Here is a 22,089-nt window from a genome sequence, read left to right on the forward strand (position 1 = left end):
CCAATCTGTTCTCTCAAGTGGACATGAAAAGATCCCACAGTACTATTTTGAGGACAAGCTGGGGAGTTTTCTCCCGCACTTGCTATGTACATTATACAAGTATTTCACTGGTTGGCAAGCACTCTGAGGTCCTGAAAGGGAACTAGATAAATTGTTGAAAATGACCTTTTGAAGGCTGTGTGAAAAAAGCAGCGTGGGCAGGAACTAATTAGATATCTCCTTTAAAGTGCTAGAACAGGCGTCGTAGGATGAATGGCCTCCTTCTTTGCTGTATGATGCTCTGATTCACATCTGAATGACTCAATTTGTCTCCAAGCTGCATTGTTTACTACAATGGACATTGACATTGTGTTTTTGCATCCAGATTCATGTTCTAAATCTCAAATATTTTGTCTCTGCTGAAATGCAAAGCATATTACCAGTGGAAATAGCAGCTAAAGATGGGGTGAAACAGCTGGAAAATTGATCAAGAACTGAACCATTTAAAGACCGTTACTTTTTGCTCAATGAGGCTGGGAACCATTTAAACATGCTTTGTCTGTTTCAACCCTGCTCCTGGGATTCTCCAACCCTCAGGAGCAACAGGAACCTGGCGCGGATCATTACTTTTGGATAGGTAATAAACTGAAACCATCCTCCCACAAACAGAGACCAGGTGTGATGGCTACGCTGGGGGAGATTCAGAGCCCACTGAAACCCTTGGATGGTCGAGGGCATGGCTGGTCAGTGCCCAACCTTGCTGGCTTGTTTCAGCTCCGTTCCTCTCAGGACCGGTGCAAAACTCACCCCTCTCCCAAAAAATGACTAAGTGTGAGAAGATTGCAAGCTGATTCGTGCTGGGAATGGGAGTTCAAATCAGACCAGTTTTCTCACCCAAAATGACACTTAGGGCCCGATTTTACCAATGCATCGTGCCTGTTTTCGGGCGCGAAAACTTGGTAAAGTCAGGCGTGAGGCCATTAACACGATCCACAATCGCGTCCGCGCAGATGCCCACTTTACCAAGGCCCAAAAATGGCCGCGATCCGAATCGTGCCCGAAACAGGCACAACGGCGATTTAAATGTATTTGCATGCATTTAAATTGAATTAATGGGCTGCCCGCCCAACTTTACCAGCATTCCCCCTTTACCATCGTGTTCGCGTGTCCAGATTCGGCGCCAAACAGACATGCTCGGCAAAGGTCTGTTTCGGGCGCTCCAGCTTCTGAAGAGCTTCTGAAGCGCTTCCAGCGGCTGTCTGACTCAGATCGGTGGTAGGGGGAGGACGAGGGAGGCAGGTCAGATCATTCTCTGGTGAGGGGGGAGGGGGAGGAGGAGGCGGGTCAGATGTATCTCTGGTGGGCGAGGGGGAGGAGAAGGGAGGCCCGATCATTCTCTGGTGGTGGGGCGGTGGGGGGAGGAGAGAGACCAGATTGTTGTCTGGGCAGTGGTGGGGGGGGGGGGGGGGGGGGGGAGGCCCGATCATTCTCGGGGAGGGGGAGGGGGAGGGGGGAGAGGCCCGATCATTCTCTGGTGGGAGCGGGAGGGGTCTGCTGCCATTCTGCGGGTGATTGGTAGGGGGTAAGGGGGACAGAGGGTCACAATTGGTCTCGGTAGCATGGGCAGGGTGGGTGGATAAGGGCGACAGTTATGTTGTGGGGGTGGGTAATGTCTGTGGGGGCCATCACTCCCGCTTTTCCTCCTGGGCCACTTTATCCGCTTTTTGCGGCCTGGGAGTGATGTAACAGGGGCGCGTTTTTCAAATGTTTTTCTCACTGCACATGCGCAGTTCAAAACTCTGATTGGAGAAGCAGCATTTCAGGTGCAATAAGCCCCGCCCACAGCGCAATTCAGACCCACAATTTTTTTTCCAGTCTAAGTGCGTATGGGGGCGCCTGAGAACAGGTTTCCAAGTCGGATCTGAATTGCGCCCAGATTCAGCACTTAGAATCAAAATGGTAAAATCGGGCCCTAAATCATTTTTTGTGAATATTCTGCCCATTAGTTCTGAATGGTTCTTTTTGGAACTGCATTAATGCTGCATCTTAACTAAACTGGTAATAGTGAATCTTAAACATAATGTACCCAATAAAAAAAACATGGAATCAATTACTGACTACCTAGTGATGCACTCTCCTGCAAGTATTCCATAGATTAGTTCTGCCAACCACACTGTATATACATATAGACAATACCATACAACCACAACAACACTGGACACAAAGTGACTCATAATTTTTTTCTAGACTGTGTTTAACTACATTCAGATAAACTTCCTTAAAATATTCACTTCCCTCTCAATTTTATCTCCTCGTGTTGGCACAAACTTTTTTGTTGATTGTACAACACAGAAGGCCATTTGGCCCATCAGGCCTGTACTGACTATTTGAAAAAAGAAAGACTTGCATTTATACATGACCTCTGGACCGCACAAAGTGCTTTCCATCCAATGTAGCATTTTTTGAAATAAAAACAGAAAATGGCTGGAAATATTCTGCAGGTCCAGTCTGTGGTGTGAGAAACAGGGTTTCAGGTTGATAATCATTCTGATGGAGGCCCTGACTTTGTTTCCTTTTTTCAGCACCTGCAGTATTTGAAGTACTTTTTTGAAATGTAGACACTTTTGTAAGAAACAGAACAGCCAATTTGTGCACAGCAAGCTCCCACAAACAACCATAGAAGAATGCCTGGATAATCTGGCTTTGAGATGTTGACTGAGAGGTACTGCCAAGAACACTGTGGATAACTCCACTGCTCTTCTTTGAGATAGTGTCATGGGACCTTCTGTCTACATCACAGGGCAGAGGAGGGGTTTCAGTTTATTATCGATTCAAAAGACAGCACTTCTAACAGTGCCGCACTCCCTCAATATCAACTCAACAATGGAAGTGCTACCCTCTGAGCTGCTGTTGACATAGCGTCTATCTAATGAGTCCCACTCCCTCACTCTTTCCCCATCGCCCTGCAATTCTATTTCCTTTTCAAGTATTTATCCAATTCCCTTTTGAAAATGCTATTGAATTTGCTTCCACCTTTAAGGCAGAGCATTTCAGATCACAACTTTCTGCATCAAAATAAATTCTCCTCGTCTCCCTTCTGTGTTTTTTTGCCAGTTAAGCTAAATCAGTATCTTCTGGTTACCAACCCTCCTGACAATAGAAATAGTTTCTCCTTCTTTACTCTATCCAGACCCATCATAAAGTTGGAAATATCTGGTAAATGCACAGTTTTGCACTCCTTGCCTTAGCTTAGAGGAGGCACAAGAATGGTTTATTAGACTGATGTCTGGGATGAAAGGGCAGTCCTATGTTGACAGAGTGAGTGGAATCAGCCTATACTCTGTGGAGTTTAGAAGAATGAGAGCTGATTTCATTGAAATTCATTGAGGGTTTAACTGGGTGGGCTGAGATGAGTAGAAATTTCTTCACTCGAGGGCTGTAAATTTTTGGAATGTTCTACTCCAAAAGCTGTGAATACTCTGTCATTAAAAATATTTTGGACTGAGATGGATGGATCTTTGGGCACTAAAGGAAGAGAGATTCTTATGTTCTTATAGATCTCTTCTGAATATTCTCTGCTCTAATGAGGCCAATTCCAGTTTCTCCCATCTCTCCTCATAAACTGAAGTCTCTCATCCCTGGTATCATTCAAATAAATCCCTACACTTTCTACAAAGATTCAACAACCTTCCTGAAGTGTGACGCCCAGCTGGGAATTTGTATCTGCTCCCAGCAGCACTTCTCTCCCTCCATTTCTTCTGGTTTCTTCATATCAGATCCTGATGGGCCTTGACAGGGTAGATGGTGAGATGTTTTCACTAGTGGGAGAGTCTCAAATAAGGGGACATTGCTACAAATCAAAGGGCGGGTCATTTAAAACTGAGGTGTGTGGAAATTTTTTTTAAAAGTTTATTTATTAGTGTCACAAGTCGGCTTATATTCACACTGCAATGAAATTGCTGTGAAAATCCCCTAGTTGCCACACTCCTGTTTGGGTACACTGAAGGAGAATTTAGCAATGCACCTAACCAACACATCTTTTGGACGGTGGGAGGAAACTGGAGCACCTGGAGGAAACCCACCCGGGCACAGGGAGAACGTGCAGACTCCGCCCAGACAGCGGCCCAAGCCAGGAATTGGACCTGGGTCCCTGGCGCTGTGAGGCAGCAGTGCCAACCACTGTGCCACTCTATGATTCTCAAAGGGAATGGTGAATCTCTGGAATTCTCTGCTCCAAAGGGTGGTGGAAGCTGGGTCATTATTTAAAGTGGAGGTGGATAATTATCTGATAGATCAAGGAATAGAGGGCTATGGGCAAATGGCACATAAATGGAATTGAGGCCAGCACAGATCAGCCATGATTGAATTGAATTGTGGGGCAGGTTTGAAGGGCCTGGTGTCCTACTCCTGCTTTTATTTCTTCTGCTTTTGTGTTCTTGGTGAGAAAGTTGAGCAAGTTGACGCTGTCTGAGGAAAAAGTCCAATTTTTCCCCTTGAAACATCTTTTGGTGGGCAATATTTTTCGTACCTGACAGATGAATTCTATTGGATCAGCTGTTCGAATGAGTAATCGCTCAATTTCCTCCATTGGAGTGTAATAGAGAACTTCAGCCTCGGCTATTTGTACTCCTCCACCATAAAGGCTCATTGTTACTGGGCCAGCTGGGAGATCTGTAAAACAGGAACAGGTGTAAACAGAAAGAATTCCATTTCTATAGCACCTTTGACAACCTCACAATGACCCAAAGTGCTTTACAGCCAATGAAGTATTTTTGAAGTGTGGTCACTGCTGTAATGTAGAAAACACAGCAGCCAATTTACTGTGGTAATGATCACATCATCTTTAAATCAATGTCATGGGATCTTATATTTCCATGAGAGAGAGTAGACAGTGCCTCATATTCACCTCTAATCTGAAAAACATCACCTCTGACAGTGCAGCATCCTCTCCAAATTGTTGATTCCCTTCCCAAGGTATTGGGCCCAGACTTGAACACAATTCCCCAACTGTGACCCGAACAAAGTTAACAACTAGAAATGCCAGGAAAATATTTTTGTGTGTGAGATTTATTTTCTCATTATTCTCCAAAGAATTAAACTTAAATCAATGTTAGCCATGGATCTTTGGGTAACCCTATCACACTCAGAAGATTCTGGGTTCATGCTCACTCCAGGATTTCTGTCCAGAAATCTAGATTGATATTCCAGTGCAGTACCGAAGGAATACTGCACTGTCAGAGGTTTTTTTGTATAATACCCTGTCTGCTCTCTCAAATAAAATCAGAAGGATCACCTTGTATCAACCTCGGCACCGGAAATGGCAATGGTAAAGCCAGCTGTCAACCTTGCAAACCCCTCATTACTAAAAAGTTCCCCCTTACTAACACCTGAGGCCTTGTGCTGAAATTGGGAGAACTGTCCCACAGACTTGTCAAGCAACAGCCTGGAATAGTCATACTTAAGGAATCATAGCTGACAGATAATGTCCCAGACACCAGCAACATCATTCCTGGGTATGTCCTGTCCCACAAGCAGGATTGACCCAGCAGAGGTGGCATCGCAGTGGTATACAGTCAGGAGGGAGTTGCCCTGGGAGTCCTCAACATCGACTCTGAACTCCATGAAGTTTCATGGCGTCAGGTCAAACATGAGCAAGGGAACCTCCTGTTGATTACCATATACTGTCCTCCCTCAGCTAATGAACCAATACTGTGCCATGTAAAACACCAGCTGGAAGAGGCATGGAGGGTGACAAGGTCACAGAATGTACTCTGGGCGGGGAACTTCAATGTGCATCACAAAGAGTGGCTCAGTAGCACCATTACTGACCAAGCACTAAAAGACATCACTGCTAGACTGGGTCTGCGGTAGGTGGCAGGGTAACTAACAGGAGAGAAAAGCCTACCTGACCTCATCCTCACCAACCTACCCCTCACAGATGCATCTGTCCATGACAGTATTGGTAGGAGTGACCACCACACGGTCCTTGTGGAGGCAAAATCCCATCTTCACAATGAGGATACCCTCCATCGTGTTGTGTGGCACTCCCACCATATTTTATGTTATCTATCACTGCATGGTTTCCCTTGCACAGACCATTATTGAATGGGCTCTCAGCCACAATGTGCAGAACGATGATGTTTAAATTTTCACACGACTCAAAATTCCTCATTGCTAGAACTGCTATCATCTAGAAGGACAAGAGTAGCAGATACATGGGAACACCACCAGCTTGAAAGTTCCCCTCCTAACCACACAGCCTCCTGACTTGAAACAATATTGCCGTTTCTTCACTGTTGCTGGGTCAAAATCTTGGAACTCCCTCTCTAACAGTACTGTGGGTGTACCCACGCCACATGGACTGCAGCGATTCAAGAAGATGGCTCACCACCACCACCTTCTCAAGGGATGGGCAAGATATGCTGGTCTAGCCAGCAATGCCCACATCCCCTGAATGAATACATTTTAAAAAGTAAATTTTTAAAAACCCTGGGACTATTTCGAAGAAGAGTAAAGAAGTTCTCCTCAGTGTCCTGACCAATATTTATCCCTCAACCAATATCACTAGAAACAGATAATCTGGTCATCATAACATTGTTGTTAATGGGAGCTTGCTGTTAATGGGAGCTTGCTGTGCACAAACTTATAGTTTTGTTTCTGCATTACAACAGAGATTATCCTTCAAAGATATCCCATTGGTTGTAAAGGATTTCTCCTGGTCAGGTAATTTTAAATTTGAGCTAGTCCATTCATGGGGTGATGTGAGGAAGTATCTTTTCCTAACGATTGAATGGAAACCACAACCCCCCCTCTCCCCCCGACCCCCATCCCCCTCCAGACACTAAAGCTGGGATGTAGCTGAAAATTTCAAAACTGGGATTCGGATTTAAAAGTTTTCAGGACTTACCTGAACATGTAATTATGATATTACAGATTTTAGGGACAACTGCTTTAAAGGTACATTTGTGTCTTCAAACCTTTACATTGAGTAAAAGTATTTTTCAAAATGGAAATATGAACAGACAACACGGCACCTCTCTGTGTTAACCCAAATCTTTTCAGATTCATGTCTCTACAGCTGGCTGCAAAGTCATAAAAATGCAAAAGACTCCTCCAGAGATGTTCATTGTCTCCTCCAAAAAAGTGTGAAAATTTCTTGGTTTCTGAGAAAACTGGTGATGAGAAGGATATGCAACAGACCACAATGTAACCCCTCTGCCTGGTGAAACAATGACTCCTTAAAAATAAACATAGCAGCCATTTGTTTGTGTTTTTGGACTGTATGAATGAGGTTGTAAGAAGTCATTTTCTGCAGCAGTGTGAGATAGATGATGGCGGCACACAGATCTCAGGTGGAATAGCAGGAACACCCGAGAGAAGAACTCATAGACATTAGAGGGGTTTTCTCTCTGCTGGAAGTCAAAGATGAAGGTACTAAGAAAACAACTGCCATTCTGTTGAAAGTGTCTAGGCAATCAGCAATCACAGAACTAGTGAGGAACAAACATCTTCTCTCTATCTATCCCAAAACCTGCTTGATCTGCTGAGTCCACTTGAAAACAGCAAATATCAACTGATCGACTGCAGAAGCATCGCAACTGCTAAACCAAATCTCAAGTTTCAACCCCCTTCACTTTGGAAAGAAGGAATGGACCCACAACAATATTTACAGTGATTGATTCAAAACTTCATCGTTAAATATATTTTTCCTTTCTCTACATCTCAAAGTTATTAACATATGCAAAGATTTCACTTTTACCTCATTAAATTTCTGTAGTAGTTTTTTGGTAAATAAGCTAATCTTTATCTTGTTTGAGACTAAAGCTGTGTCTGCTGCATTATTTTTTAACTGAGTCACTCAAATTAAAAGGGGGCTACATGTACATGCACAAATTCTTAGCGGATGGACCACTTTGTCCTTTACGGGATCATGATAGTAACCAAGGTAAGTAAATGAAATTGAGATACAGATCAGTCATGTTCTAAATCAATGGAGGAACAAGTTCAAAGGGCTGAGTGGCCTCCTCCTGTTTATGTGTTCCTTTGAATATTTTATTGATCTGTCCAAGTATGTTTTTTCTGACATTTCAGGAATATATACAGCCCTTGCAGTTTTTTTACTTAATATTGCAAGTGTTTTGAAAACAAAGTTCAATCTTTTCTTAAGGAATGACACATTGCAAACTCCCGGAGCTCTGAACTGTATTTTCCCCACACATCACTCACTTTGGTAATTGAGTATTTGCATTGCATCAATTAGAATCCAAGTTTCCATTACTGAACTCATCGCACAAAGCTGGTGAAACAGTTTTAGCACTTCAGAATGGAAAGTTCTAGTCTGCGACTTACATTGTGTACACAACATCTTTCAAAAAGAACAGTCTGAAAATTAGTTTGCAAAGGACATTTCAGAAATGTCCAAGAAGCTTGTAATGAAAAGCTTGGAAAATGGGCATTTCTCATCCCATGCATTCCAATGCATCTCTCATCCCATTTCATGGAAAGGCCCAAGTGAGCAGCATTTATATCAAATAGAAGTTGATGAAAAGGGTATTGAACCTTCTTGACGATCTTCCAAATAGATCAAGCAATGACCAGTGTCTGGAACGTAGTATAAAATGGATCAAGATCTTCCAATGTTCAGTGTGAGAATTGCTTTTTTTATCAGCTAAGAATGAGTGGTCTTTTGTTGATTATTTCTGAAGAACCTATCCTTCTTTAATAGGTCCATTGGCAAGTGCACCAGCAAATTAAACTCCTGCTCTTCCCACCATGTCAAGAAGCTGTACACTAAAAACAGGACAAGTCCAAATCCAGTCAATCCCATCAGTCTACTCATCGGCAAAGTGATAGAAGGGGTCATTGACAGTGCGAGAGACAACAACCTGCTGACTGACGCTCAGTCTGGGTTCCACTAGGGCCACTCAGCTCCTGATCTCATTACAGCCTTGGTTCAAACATGAATAAGAGCTGAACTCCAGGGGCGAGGTGAGAGTAACAGCCTTTGGCATCAATGGAGCTTTTGACTGAGTGTGACATCAAGGAGCTCTAGCAAAACTGGAGTCAATGGGAATCAGGAGGAAAACTCTCTGCTGGTTGAAGTCACACCCAGCATAAAGGAAGATGGTTGTGGTGGTTGGAGGACAATCATATCAGCTCCAGGACATCACTGCAGGGGTTCCACTACAAACCTAAACATCTTCAGCTGCTTCATCAATGCCTCTCTGTGGTGTTAGCAGGAATGAGGCTAAGAGGCCATGGAGGTTCAACAAATTAAGGATCTTTATTAAGGAGATGTGTTCAGTACAGACTGCAAACCAACTCTGCACAGTTATCCGTGCAAATGGCCAATGACATGTGACATTATGCATGCATTATTTTAATGTGCCCTGTTAAGTTTCAATGCTGCTGGTAAGAAATCACTATCAATGCTATAAATATATAACACTATCCTCCATCACAAGGTCAGAAGTGGGGATGTTTGCTGATGATTACACAATGTTCAGCATCATTCACAACTTCTTAGAAACTGAAGAAGTTCATGTCTAAATGCAGCAATAATTGAACAATATCCAGGCTTGGGCTGACAAGTGGCAAGTAACATGCACACCACACAAGTGCCAGGCAATGACCATCTCCAACAGGACAGAATGTAAGCATCAGCTCCTTGACATCCAATGCCATTATCAACATCCTGGGAGATACTATTGACCAGAAACTGAACTGGACTAGCCATATAAATACTGTGGCTACAAGAGCAAGTCAGAGGCGAGGAAACGTGTGGTGAGTAAACTCACCTCCTGACTCCCCAAAACTTGTCTGCCATCGAGAGAGAATCTACTAACTAGAGAGGATGCAATATTAGATCTCCTATTGGGAAACGAGTTAGGACAAGTGACGGAAGTGTGTGTAGGGGAACACTTTGGTTCCAGTGATCATAATGCCATTAGTTTCAACTTGATCATGGATAAAGATAGATCTGGTCCTCGGGTTGAGGTTCTACACTGGAAAAAGGCCAAATTTGAAGAAATGAGAAAGGATCTAAAAGCGTGGATTAGGACAGGCTGTTCTCTGGCAAGGATGTGAATGGTAAGTGGGAGGCTTTAAAGGAGAAATTTTGAGAGTGCAGAGTTTGTATGTTCCTGTCAGGATTAAAGGCAAAGTGAATAAGAATAAGGAACCTTGGTTCTCGAGGGCTATTGGAACTCTGATAAAGAAGAGAGAGATGTATGACATGTGTAGGCAACAAGGAGCAAATAAGATGCTTGAGGAATATAAAAAGTGCGAGAAACTACTTAAGAAAGAAATCAGGAAGGCTAAAAGAAGACATGAGGTTGCTTTGGCAGACAAGGTGAAGGATAATTCTAAGAGCTTCTACAGGTATATTAAGAGCAAAAGGATAGTAAGGGATAAAATTGGTCCTCTTGAAGATCGGAGTGGTTGGCTATGTATGGAACCAAAAGAAATGGGGGAGATATTAAATGGGTTTTTTGCATCCATATTTACTATGGAAACTGGCATGGAGCCTATGGAAATAAGGCAAACAAATAGGGAGGTCATGGAACCTATACAGATTAAAGGGGAGGAGGTGCTTGCTGTCTTGAGGCAAATCAGAGTAGATAAACCCCCAGGATCAGACAGGGTATTCCCTCGGACCTTGAAGGAGACTAGTGTTGAAATTGCAGGGGCCCTGGCAGATGTATTTAAAATGTTGGTATCCACGGGTGAGGTGCCGGATGATTGGAGGATAGCTCATGTTGTTCCGTTGTTTAAAAAAGGCTCAAAATGTAATGCAGGAAATTATAGGCTGGTAAGTTTGACGCCGGTAGTAGGTAAATTATTGGAAGGAGTACTAAGAGATAGGATCTACAAATATTTGGATAAACAGGGGCTTATTAGGGAGAGTCAACATGGCTTTGTGCGTGGTAGGTCATGTTTAACCAATCTATTAGAGTGTTTCAAGGAGGTTACCAGGAAAGTGGATGAAGAGAAGGCAGTGGATGTTGTCTACATGGACTTCAGTAAGGCCTTTGACAAGGTCCCGCATGGGAGGTTAGTTAGGAAGGTTCAGTCGCTAGGTATACATGGGAGGTAGTAAATTGGATTAGACATTGGCTCAATGGAAGAAGCCAGAGAGTGGTAGTGGAAGATTGCTTCTCTGAGTGGAGGCCTGTGACTAGTGGTGTGCCACAGGGATCAGTGCTGGGTCCATTGTTGTTTGTCATCTATATCAATGATCTGGATGATAATGTGGTAAATTGGATCAGCAAATTTGCTGATGACACAAAGATTGGAGGTGTAGTGGACAGTGAGGAAGATTTTCAAAGCTTGCAGAGGGATTTGGACCAGCTAAAAAAATGGGCTGAAAAATGGCAGATGGAGTTTAATGCAGACAAGTGTGAGGTATTGCACTTTGGAAGGACAAACCAAAGTAGAACGTACAGGGTAAATGGTAGGACTCTGAAGAGTGCAGTTGAACAGAGGGATCTGGGAATACAGATACATAATTCCCTAAAAGTGGCGTCACAGGTAGATAGGGTCATAAAGAGTGCTTTTGGTACATTGGCCTTTATAAATCAAAGTATTGAGTATAAGAGTTGGAATGTTATGGTGAGGTTGTATAAGACATTGGTGAGGCCGAATTTAGAGTATTGTGTGCAGTTTTGGTCATCTAATTACAGGAAGGATCTTAATAAGGTTGAAAGAGTGCAGAGAAGGTTTACAGGGATGTTGCCGGTACTTGAGAAACTGAGTTACAGAGAAAGGTTGAATAGGTTAGGACTTTATCCTCTGGAGCGTAGAAGAATGAGGGGAGATTTGATAGAGGTGTATAAAATTATGATGGGTATAGATAGAGTGAATGCAAGCAGGCTTTTTCCACTGAGGCTAGGGGGAAAAAAAACTGAAGGACATGGGTTAAGGATGAAAAGTTTAAAGGGAATATTAGCGGGGGCTTCTTCACACAGAGAGTGATGGGAGTTTGGAATGAGCTGCCAGATGAAGTGGTGAATGCAGGCTCACTTTTAACATTTAAGAAAAACTTGGACAGGTACATGGATGAGAGGGGTGTGGAGGGATATGGTCCAGGTGCAGGTCAGTGGGACTAGGCAGAAAAATGGTTCGGCACAGCCAAGAAGGGCCAAAAGGCCTGTTTCTGTGCTGTAATGTTCTATAGTTCTATCTACAACACACAAGTCAGGAATGTGATGGAATTCTCTCCATTTGTCTGGAGGAGTGCAGGTCCAACAACACTCAAGAAGTTCGACACCATCCAGGACAAAGCAGCCTGCTTTATTAGCATCCCATCCACCACCTTAAATATTTACACCCTCCATCAATGATGAACAGTGTGTACCATTGACAAGATGCATTGCACCAGCTCACCAAAGCTCCTTCGATGGCACTTTCCAAATCCATAACCTCTGTCATTTAGAAGGATAAGGGCAGCAGATGCATGGGGAACATCACCTTTCCTCGCAAAGCCACTCACTATCGTGACGTGAAAATATATTGCCATTCCTTTACTGTCCCTGGGTCAAAATCCTGGAACTCCCTCCCAAATAGCACTGTGGATGTACCTACACCTACACTGCACCAGTTCAAGAAGGCAACTCAGCACCACCTTCTCAAGGGCAATTACAGATGGACAATAAATGCTGGCCTAGCCAGCAAGATCCACATCACATGGAAGAATTTCTTTTTAAATCTGACTCTTACCAAATTTATTATAATTCGTGATTCTGGTGATTTCCTTTTCTCTGTTCCTAATTTTGTCCTTCAGACAATTGAATCATATAAGACAGGGGTATTTCCTGGTGCATCTTACATCACTTGGACAATATGTTATTCACTGACACTTTGTGGCGATATATAAAGAAACCGATTCGTGTATTAAGTGTCAGCTGTGGCTCAGTAAGAAGCACTCAATTCTGAGTTAGAATGTGTGTTCAAATCTCACTCCAGGTTGACACTCCAGTGCCATACTGAGGGAGTGCTGCATTGTTCAACCTGTTGGGCGTATCATTAAACTGGTGTCTCATCTCCCTCTCAGGGGATGTGAAGGATCACATGACCACTATTGAAGGAAAAGCAGGAGAATTAAACTGGTGGTCTGGCCAATATTAATCCCTCAATCACCATCACTGAAATAGACTATCTGGTCATTGTCACATATGTGGGATCTTGCTGTGCAGAAATTGCTGCTACATTTCCTAAATTACAACAGTGACTACACTTCAAATGTACTACTCTGGCTGAAAAGAGCTTGAGGAACACCTGAGGCTATGAAGGTGCTGTAGGATTGCAAGTTTCTATGTGTGTGGAAATAATGTGAATCACATCATACGTGTAAACCGCGACTATTTAAAATTGATTGCAGAATTTCTTGTGGATTCTTGTGCTGCCGAGTTGTGGTGAGGAGATATCGCGCAGGATTGTGGCAGTAATCTCACAGATTGCTCTGACAGCTGCTGTTTTCTGAGGTGTATGTTAAACGCGTGTATGGCTTGTAGCCCATGTTAACAGAGGGCTTATGGTGTCCGAATCACAGAGACCAGACCAGTGAAAGTGACATCAATCCTCAATGTCCGTGCTGCTGACAGCAGTCAGACTACAGCTGTCAGAGCATTTGCTTCATACCGTCAACTTACGTCAAATCATGGTCAGTTCACCAGAGTTTGTTTGTTCAACTATCGACTCTAACATCAGACAGTAGGGCAAAATTACTCATGACTGATATCTCCGGCTCGCAGTCTCTCCAGTTCCCCAACCACCCTGGTCACCACCGATCCTGTTTGCTGACCATCCAACTCGTCACACACCGTGGTCCCTGAGCCCCACTCTTGCTGTGCAGGAGTGTAAGTGAGAGGAAGAACCGGGAGTGGGAGAGGCTGCACCAAGACAGTAACATGTGACACTTCATCAGACCCAGCCCAAAACAACTGCAAAACGAAACTCGCTAAATGCAAATAAGGGTCCATTAACTGACTGATATTAGAACAACTTCAAATGGGGAAACTTACATTGGGCACTTACTCTACCCTCATCTTCTGTGTTTACCCCACTTCCCTGACCTTGACAAGCCCTGGCCTGAACCAAGTACAGCAACAGCACACCATTCAATAGTGATAAAAGGTTAGCCATTTTTGAAACGCTAACGTCAGGATGGGGCAAATTGTACAGCTTTTGGATTTCCCCTTTAACCATGTTTCTGCCCCTTGCCTGTAGTCTCCGTGGTGTTTCGGTATAATTGACAGCAAGTATTAATAGCAGAAAATGATAGCTCCTACCTGGACATCTCACAAACCAACTTGTTGGGCCTGATTTTACCATTTTCATTCTAAGTGCTGAATCTGGGCGTAATGCAGATCTGACTTGGGAATCTGCTTTCAGGCTCCTCCCATACGCACTCAAGCTTGAACATAACATCTCCAGTCCCAATCGCGCTGTGGGCGGGGCTTAGCGCGGCCGAAACGATCGGAACTTTGAACTGCGCATGCGCAGTTGGAAAAAAAATTGAAAAAGCGCGCCCGTGTCAGATCGCTCCCGGGCCGCAGAAAGCGGAGAAAGCGGCCCGGGAGCGAAAAGCGGGAGCGATGGTGCACACACACATCACTGTCCCCCTTATCCACCCCCCCGCTACCCACACACATCACTGTCCCCCTTATCCACCCCCCCCGCTACCCACACACATCACTGTCCCCTTATCCACCCCCCCGCACTACCCACACACATCACTGTCCCCCTTCTCCACCACCCCGCTACCCACACACATCACTGTCTCCCTTATCCACCCCTGCACTACCCACACACATCACTGTCCCCCTTATCCACCCCCCCACTACCCACACACATCACTGTCTCCCTTATCCACCCCTGCACTACCCACACACATCACTGTCCCCCTTATCCACCCCCCCACTACCCACACACATCACTGTCCCCCTTATCCACCCCCCCACTACCCACACACATCACTGTCTCCCTTATCCACCCCCACTACCCACACACATCACTGTCTCCCTTATCCACCCCTGCACTACCCACACACATCACTGTCCCCCTTATCCACCCCCCCACTACCCACACACATCACTGTCTCCCTTATCCACCCCTGCACTACCCACACACATCACTGTCCCCCTTATCCACCCCTGCACTACCCACACACATCACTGTCCCCCTTATCCACCACCCCACTACCCACACACATCACTGTCCCCCTTATCCACCACCCCACTACCCACACACATCACTGTCTCCCTTATCCACCCCTGCACTACCCACACACATCACTGTTCCTCTTATCCACCCCCGCACTACCCACACACATCACTGTCCCCCTTATCCACCCCCCCCACTACCCACACACATCACTGTCCCCCTTATCCATCCACCCCACTCCCCTTACACATCACTGTCCCCCTTATCCACCTCCCCCCACTACCCACACACATCACTGTCCCCCTTATCCACCCCTGCACTACCCACAAACATCACTGTCCCCCTTATCCACCCCCCCACTACCCACACACATCACTGTCTCCCTTATCCACCCTTGCACTACCCACACACATCACTGTCTCCCTTATCCACACCCCCCACTACCCACACACATCACTGTCTCCCTTATCCACCCCCGCACTACCCACACACATCACTGTCCCCCTTATCCACCCCCCCCACTACCCACACACATCACTGTCCCCCTTAGCCATCCACCCCACTACCCACACACATCACTGTCCCCCTTATCCACCCCCCCCCACTACCCACACACATCACTGTCCCCCTTATCCACCCACCCCCTACTACCCACACACATCACTGTCCCCCTTATCCACCCATCCCACTACCCACACACATCACTCTCCCCCTTATCCACCCCCCACTACCCACACACATCACTGTCCCCCTTATCCATCCACCCCACTACCCACACACATCACTGTCCCCCTTATCCACCCCCCCCACTACCCAGACCGATCGCCACCCCTGCCCCCCTCCCCTCCCCACTGATCGCCCGCAGAGTAGAAGCGGACCCCCCTGCCCCCACCAGAGATCCACCTGCCCACCAGAGATCCATCTGCCCCCCCCCACCAGAGATCCATCTGCCCCCCTCACCAGAGACCCATCTGCCCCCCCACCAGTGAGCGATCGGGCCTCCCCGACCCCCCACGAGATACATCTTACCCGCCTCCCTCCTCCCCCCCCCCCCCCCCCCCCCCCCCGCCCCCCCCACCAGAGAACAGTCTGGCCTCACTCCCCCCCCCACCCCCCCAGAGAATGGTCTGGCCTCACCCCCCCCTCATACAACGAACTGGCCTCACTCCCCCCCCCCCCCCAGAGAATGGCCTGGCCTCACTCCCCCTCCCCTCCAAAGGAACATCTGACGGATCGCGTTAATGGCCTCTCACCCGACTTTACCACGTTTTCGTGCCTGTTTTCGGGCGCGAGGCAATGGTAAAATAGGGCCCGTTGTGTCAGCTTGGAGCAGCTGATGGCATCTTGGTTCAGAAGTTTCAATCCACAGATTCAGTCCACTTGCGCACACATTATGGGTGAATAATCCTTTACAATGTTGAGGGAGTGTGACATTGTCAGAGGTGCCAACACTCAGATAAACAGCTGTCCACTAAAAATCCCTTGGCACATTTCGATTTAAAGCAGGAAGCTATCCCAATGTCCTGGTTAACAATCCTTCTTCAACAAACAATCATCACTCATACACCTCATTCACCATTTATGAGTCCACATCCTGTGAAAGTTGCACATTGGAGTCGCAGACATAATAACTGCACAATGTAGATAGAAAAAACAAGGCCAGTTCACTGATGAAATACAGTTTAATTGTGTTCCAGATTTACAGGTAGATCCAACCCAGATTTTACCAAATCGGATCACATTAGAATCGTGGAATCCAGCACAGAAGGAGATCATTTGACTCATTGTGGCTGTGCTGGTTCTTTGAAGGAGCTACTCAATTAATCCACTCCCTCTGCTCTTTCACCATAGCCCTGTAAACCTTTTCCCTTCAGATATTCATGCAGTGCATAACAATTAACTCAGTAAAAGAAATTCTCCTCATTTCTCTGCTGATACCTTCACCAATTATTATCAATCTACGTTCCTACCAGTGGAACAATTTCTCCCGAATAAAACTCTTATCAAAACCATTCATTATTTTGAACACATCTATCAAAATCTTCTCTGCTCTAAGCAGAGCAATCCCAGCTTCTCTAGTCTCTCCATGCAACGGAAGCCCCTCGTTCCTGGAACCATTCAAGTGAATCTCCTCTGCACCCTCCACAAGACCTTGACATCCTTCCTCAAGTGTAGGGCCCAGAACCAGCAATAATTAATCATTAAACCAAATTAGCCTTGGGTGAAACTTGACTTTGCAATTTGGGCTGCATGTCATTTCAATGTCGAGCTGATGCATGAAATTATCAGAATTAACCTGCTATAACTTCAGAAAATCTAACACAAATTGATCATAACTACACGATGGGCCTGATTTTACCATTTGGAGTCTAAGTGCCGAATCTGGGCGTCAAATAGATCCGAGCCCGGAATCCACTTTGCAGCGCGCCCATACGCTTTTTGCCGGCTCCAGTCCGATCCGTGCTGTGGGTGGGGCTTAGCGCTGCCAGACCGATTGGAGCTCTGAACTGCGCATGCGCAGTTCGAAAAAAATCCAAAACAGCACGCCCGGGCGCGAAAGAAAAAACAGCAGAGAGAGCAGAGAGGCGGGGAGGATGGACTTGGGAGAATCTTGCAAACTGCAAATAATGTAGCATCTTCTTTGTGCTGCCTAATTATCTATGGGAAAGGTAATTAAACCACAGTGTCCTAGTGAGCAATTAGTGACCTGAAAATACATTTGTGATCTGTAACTGGATTGTTGATGCTCAAATGTTCAGAGTCTTGTGGTGAACTTGGAAGAATTGTCCCCGTGGTGGAACTTGGTTGGAAATAAGATTCAAGGAGATTACTAAATCTTGTTTTCATCTGAACATTGCACAGAATTAGAGGAATTCCCTTTGGAAGATAATGTCAAAATTATCATCGCAGGAACTAAAAACCTGACAGTCAAAAATTTGGGAAAATATTTCAAAATATGGATGGGGGGATATATATTTTGAAATATTTTCCCAAATTTTTGACTGTCAGGTTTTTAGTTCCTGCGATGATAATTTTGACATTATCTTCCAAAGGGAATTCCTCTAATTCTGTGCAATGTTCAGATGAAAACAAGATTTAGTAATCTCCTTGAATCTTATTTCCAACCAAGTTCCACCACGGGGACAATTCTGCCAAGTTCACCACAGGACTCTGAACATTTGAGCATCAATGCTCCAGTTACAGATCACAAATGTATTATACAGGTCACTAATTGCTCACTAGGACACTGTAGTTTAATTACCTTTCCCATAGATAATTAGGCAGCACAAAGAAGATGCTACATTATTTGCAGTTTGCAAGATTCTCCCAAATCCATCCTCCCCCCCCATCACCCCCCCCCAACCAGAGATCCATCTGAGCCCGCCCCCCTCCTCCGGCGGATGCCAGCGGAAGCCCAGGAAGGTGCTGCAGGCTCTCGAAGGACTGCAGGTCGGAAGGATGGTGCAGGGAGACCAGCGATCGAGGTAGGTTGAGGGTGTGCTCTGCCAAGGGGGGCCTGCCAAGGTGGTTAGCAGGGGGGTCCGCGAAGGATTGTCAGGGAGGATGGGTTTCGGAGATTCCCCTGAAGAATAGAAATCCGCTTCGGACTTTTATTCTGCAGGTTGCTAAAAACACGGATCCGGATTGGGTCGCGCGGTGGTAAAGTGAAATTTGGCGGTAGAGTTGGGCGAACGGTTCATTAAGTCGATTTAAATGCATGCAAATGCATTTAAATCGTCGGGCCGCCCGATTCGGGCACGGGAATCGGGTGTCGGTAAAGCCGCGATCTGCTCGGAATCGGGTGCAGATCGCGGTATAGGCCCGACGCCAACTTTACCGCGATTTCGTGCCCGAAAACCGGCGCGAATTTGTGGTAAAATCGGGCCCGATATCTCTTCACAGCCTTTCACTAATTTGTGTGGGAGTGAGATGCGCTTCTTACCGAGAGCTTCTACACAAAGCGTTTGGCTATTCCAAATAGTTGGTTGAACTTTCACTTTCTTGCTGCCCGTCAGAAATTCAATCTCTGGGTTTTCACCAAATGACACGCCATCTTTCAGCAGCATGTATATCTCAGTGAAACTCTATAGAGGAAGGAAGATTAACAGGTTATTAACCAAAGGCAGTGGTATTGTGATAATGTCACTGCACCAACAATCCAGAGGCTCTGGGAACACAGGTTCAAATCTCACCACAACAACTGGTGAAATTTGAATCCAGCTAGTAAAATCTGGAATATAAAGCTAGTATCAATAATGGTGAACTTGAAACTATCATCGATTGTTGTAATTCACTCATGCCCTTTAGGGAAGGAAGTCAGCTGTCCTTACCTGGTCTGGCCTACATGTAACTCGAGAGTCACAGCAATGTGTTTAACTCTCAACTGCCCTCTGAAATGACCAAGCGAGGCACTCAATTCAAGGGCAATTATGGATGGGCAATAATTCTGGCTTTGTCAGTGATACCCACATCCGATGAAAGAATAAAAGCTTTTCCCATTGGTGGAGGGATCAATGACTAGAGGACATAGATTTAGGGAAGGGGCCAGAGATTTAGAGGGGTTGTAAGGAAAACCTTTTCACCCAGAGTGTGGTGGAAATCTGGAGCTCACTGCCTCATAACATTTAAGAGGTATTCAGATGTGTACTTGGAATGCCAAGGCAAACAAAGCTATGGGCCAAGTGCTGGAAAATGGGATTAGAATAGTTGCGTGTTTGTTTTTGACTGGTACAGACGTGATGGGCTGAAGGGCATTTTTCTGTGCTGACTCTATGAGTCCTGAGAGAGATATTCTACATCAGGCAATGGAATCAAATTTTTGACTTTAGCTTCTTTCATTGAAAGCAGAGCTGTTTACCCCACCTTATTCTGTGACTCTCAATAGTGTTAGGAAACCTATACTTATCCAAAGAGCCTTGGGCCTTTTGTGCATGCGCTATCTGGGAAAAGGCCGTACATGTGCAGCTTGGATATTTTCTGTACTTCAGACTGGGGACCTGCATGGTGCACCTGTGCAGAAGAAAAGAAACACAACGGTGCAAAAATACACAGTTCACCAAGCTCCGTTCCATGTCAGATGGCCTGGAATGGAGCACCATGAACTTGTAGGTGCCCCAGGGAGCAGGATGCAAGAGGGGGACAGACAAATACCAGGGAGGGGGACGGGGAGAGGGCTCCAATAAGGAAGTCCCAGGTAATGGACAAAGCCAGGCAAGAGAAACAGTTCCCTTAAGTGAGATTGATAAAGAAAAGAGCTGTGTAAAAGGCTCTGAATTCAAGAAAGAGCTGCAGGAGGAGACTTCAAGTGAAGTGGTCATGAGAGGAGTTCTGAGGATCCAAAATGGCAGCAGAAAGTTGGTGATTCCGTGCTGCACTCCACTAGAGCAAAGGTACCCCTTTGCAGCAGCGGTGTTCTGCTTGGCACAGCTAAAAATCTGAGATTGTGTGTGGAAAGTGAAGCTTGAATGTTCTCAGACATCCAGGGGGAAAAATTCTCAGAGGGTGAGACAGAACCCCCGCAAGGTGGATCATTTTTGAAGACATCTGAGTGAGATCAACCTTTGAAGAGAACCAAGGTTAGATATTCAAGTTTGGAGACTGGAAACTCTTGTGAGAAGGACAACGTTTCAGTGAGATTGATTGGCTCCCAATGTGACAAACGTCTGCGTTTGTTATTGAGAAATCCATGGAATTAGGTTTGGTCACATCTTTCATCTATGGTGTAGTGTGGTGTGTTGGACCACAGTTTGCCTGTTAATTCACATGCACCTCTTGTTAGAGTGTCAGATAGATATTGAAAATTGATTTACTTTTCTGAACTTGTATAGTAAAGTTTATTTTTACTTGTTCCAAAGCTGTGGGAACTTGTGGCTTTATCCACTTAGTAAGTGTCTTGAATCTCAAACTTTACCCACTGTGAAAAAAACACTATTGGTCCCTAACTGGATCTCCCCCCACATCCTGGGGTCAGACCAAGGATTATAACAATACCATTACTAAACAAAATAAAAAGCTATTGACTTCTTTCCTGAAGTATGGTGTTTGGACTTTGGCAAAATACTCCAGATTTAAAAAGAAATAAAATTATTAAACTCAGGTGGTAATATCACTGGTATCCTTTGTTAGGGTACAAGATCAGAAACCCCAAGGTATATTATGAAGTTAGACTAGACTAGACTAGGGCAAGTTATTGGAAGGTGTGATAAGGGATAGGATCTACAAATATTTGGATAGATAGGGACTTATTAGGGAGAGTCAACATGGCTTTGTGTGTGGTAGGTCATGTTTGACCAATCTATTAGAGTTTTCCGAGGAGGTTACCAGGAAAGTGGATGAAGGGAAGGCAGTGGATGTTGTCTACATGGATTTCAGCAAGGCCTTTGACAAGTTCCCTCATGGGAGGTTAGTTAGAAAGGTTCGGTCGCTGGGAATACATGGGGAGGTAGTAAATTGGACTAGACACTGGCTCAATGGAAGAATGATGTGGAGATGCTGGTGTTGGACTGGGGTAAACACAGTAAGAAGTTTAACAACACCAGATTAAAGTTCAACAGGTTTATTTGGTAGCAAAAGCCACAAGCTTTCGGAGCCTTAAGCTCCTTCTTCAGGTGAGTGGGAATTCTGTTCACAAACAGGGCATATAAAGTCACAAACTCAATTTACAGAATGATGGTTGGAATGCGAATACTTACAGCTAATCAAATCTTAAAAGTACAAACAATGTGAGTGGAGAGAACATTAAGACAGGGTAAAGAGATGTGTATTGTCTCCAGACAGGACAGGCAGTGAGACTCTGCAAGTCCAGGCAAGCTGTGGGGATTACAGATAGTGTGACATGAACCCAATATCCCGGTTGAGGCCGTCCTCATGTGTGCGGAACTTGGCTATCAGTTTCTGCTCAGCGACTCTGCGCCATCGTGTGTCATGAAGGCCGCCTTGGAAACGCTT

The 22,089-nt window shown here is 45.2% G+C and overlaps 1 protein-coding gene across 4 annotated transcripts in view; it reads right to left on the bottom strand.

The window, feature by feature from the left end:
* LOC144487037 (B-cell scaffold protein with ankyrin repeats-like) overlaps nt 1-22,089 on the bottom strand; it is a 244,024-nt gene that overhangs the window by 172,036 nt on the left and 49,899 nt on the right. For all 4 annotated transcript variants that reach the window (XM_078205325.1, XM_078205242.1, XM_078205185.1 and 1 more), the window contains exons 5-6: nt 19,085-19,226; nt 4,508-4,650 (exon numbers count right to left, since the gene is read on the bottom strand). In XM_078205325.1, coding sequence (XP_078061451.1) covers nt 4,508-4,650; nt 19,085-19,226 — 285 coding nt within the window. The remainder of the gene's footprint in view (nt 1-4,507; nt 4,651-19,084; nt 19,227-22,089) is intronic.

Source organism: Mustelus asterias, chromosome 1 (genome assembly GCF_964213995.1).
Source record: "Mustelus asterias chromosome 1, sMusAst1.hap1.1, whole genome shotgun sequence".
In the NCBI taxonomy this organism is placed as follows: Eukaryota; Metazoa; Chordata; class Chondrichthyes; order Carcharhiniformes; family Triakidae; genus Mustelus; species Mustelus asterias.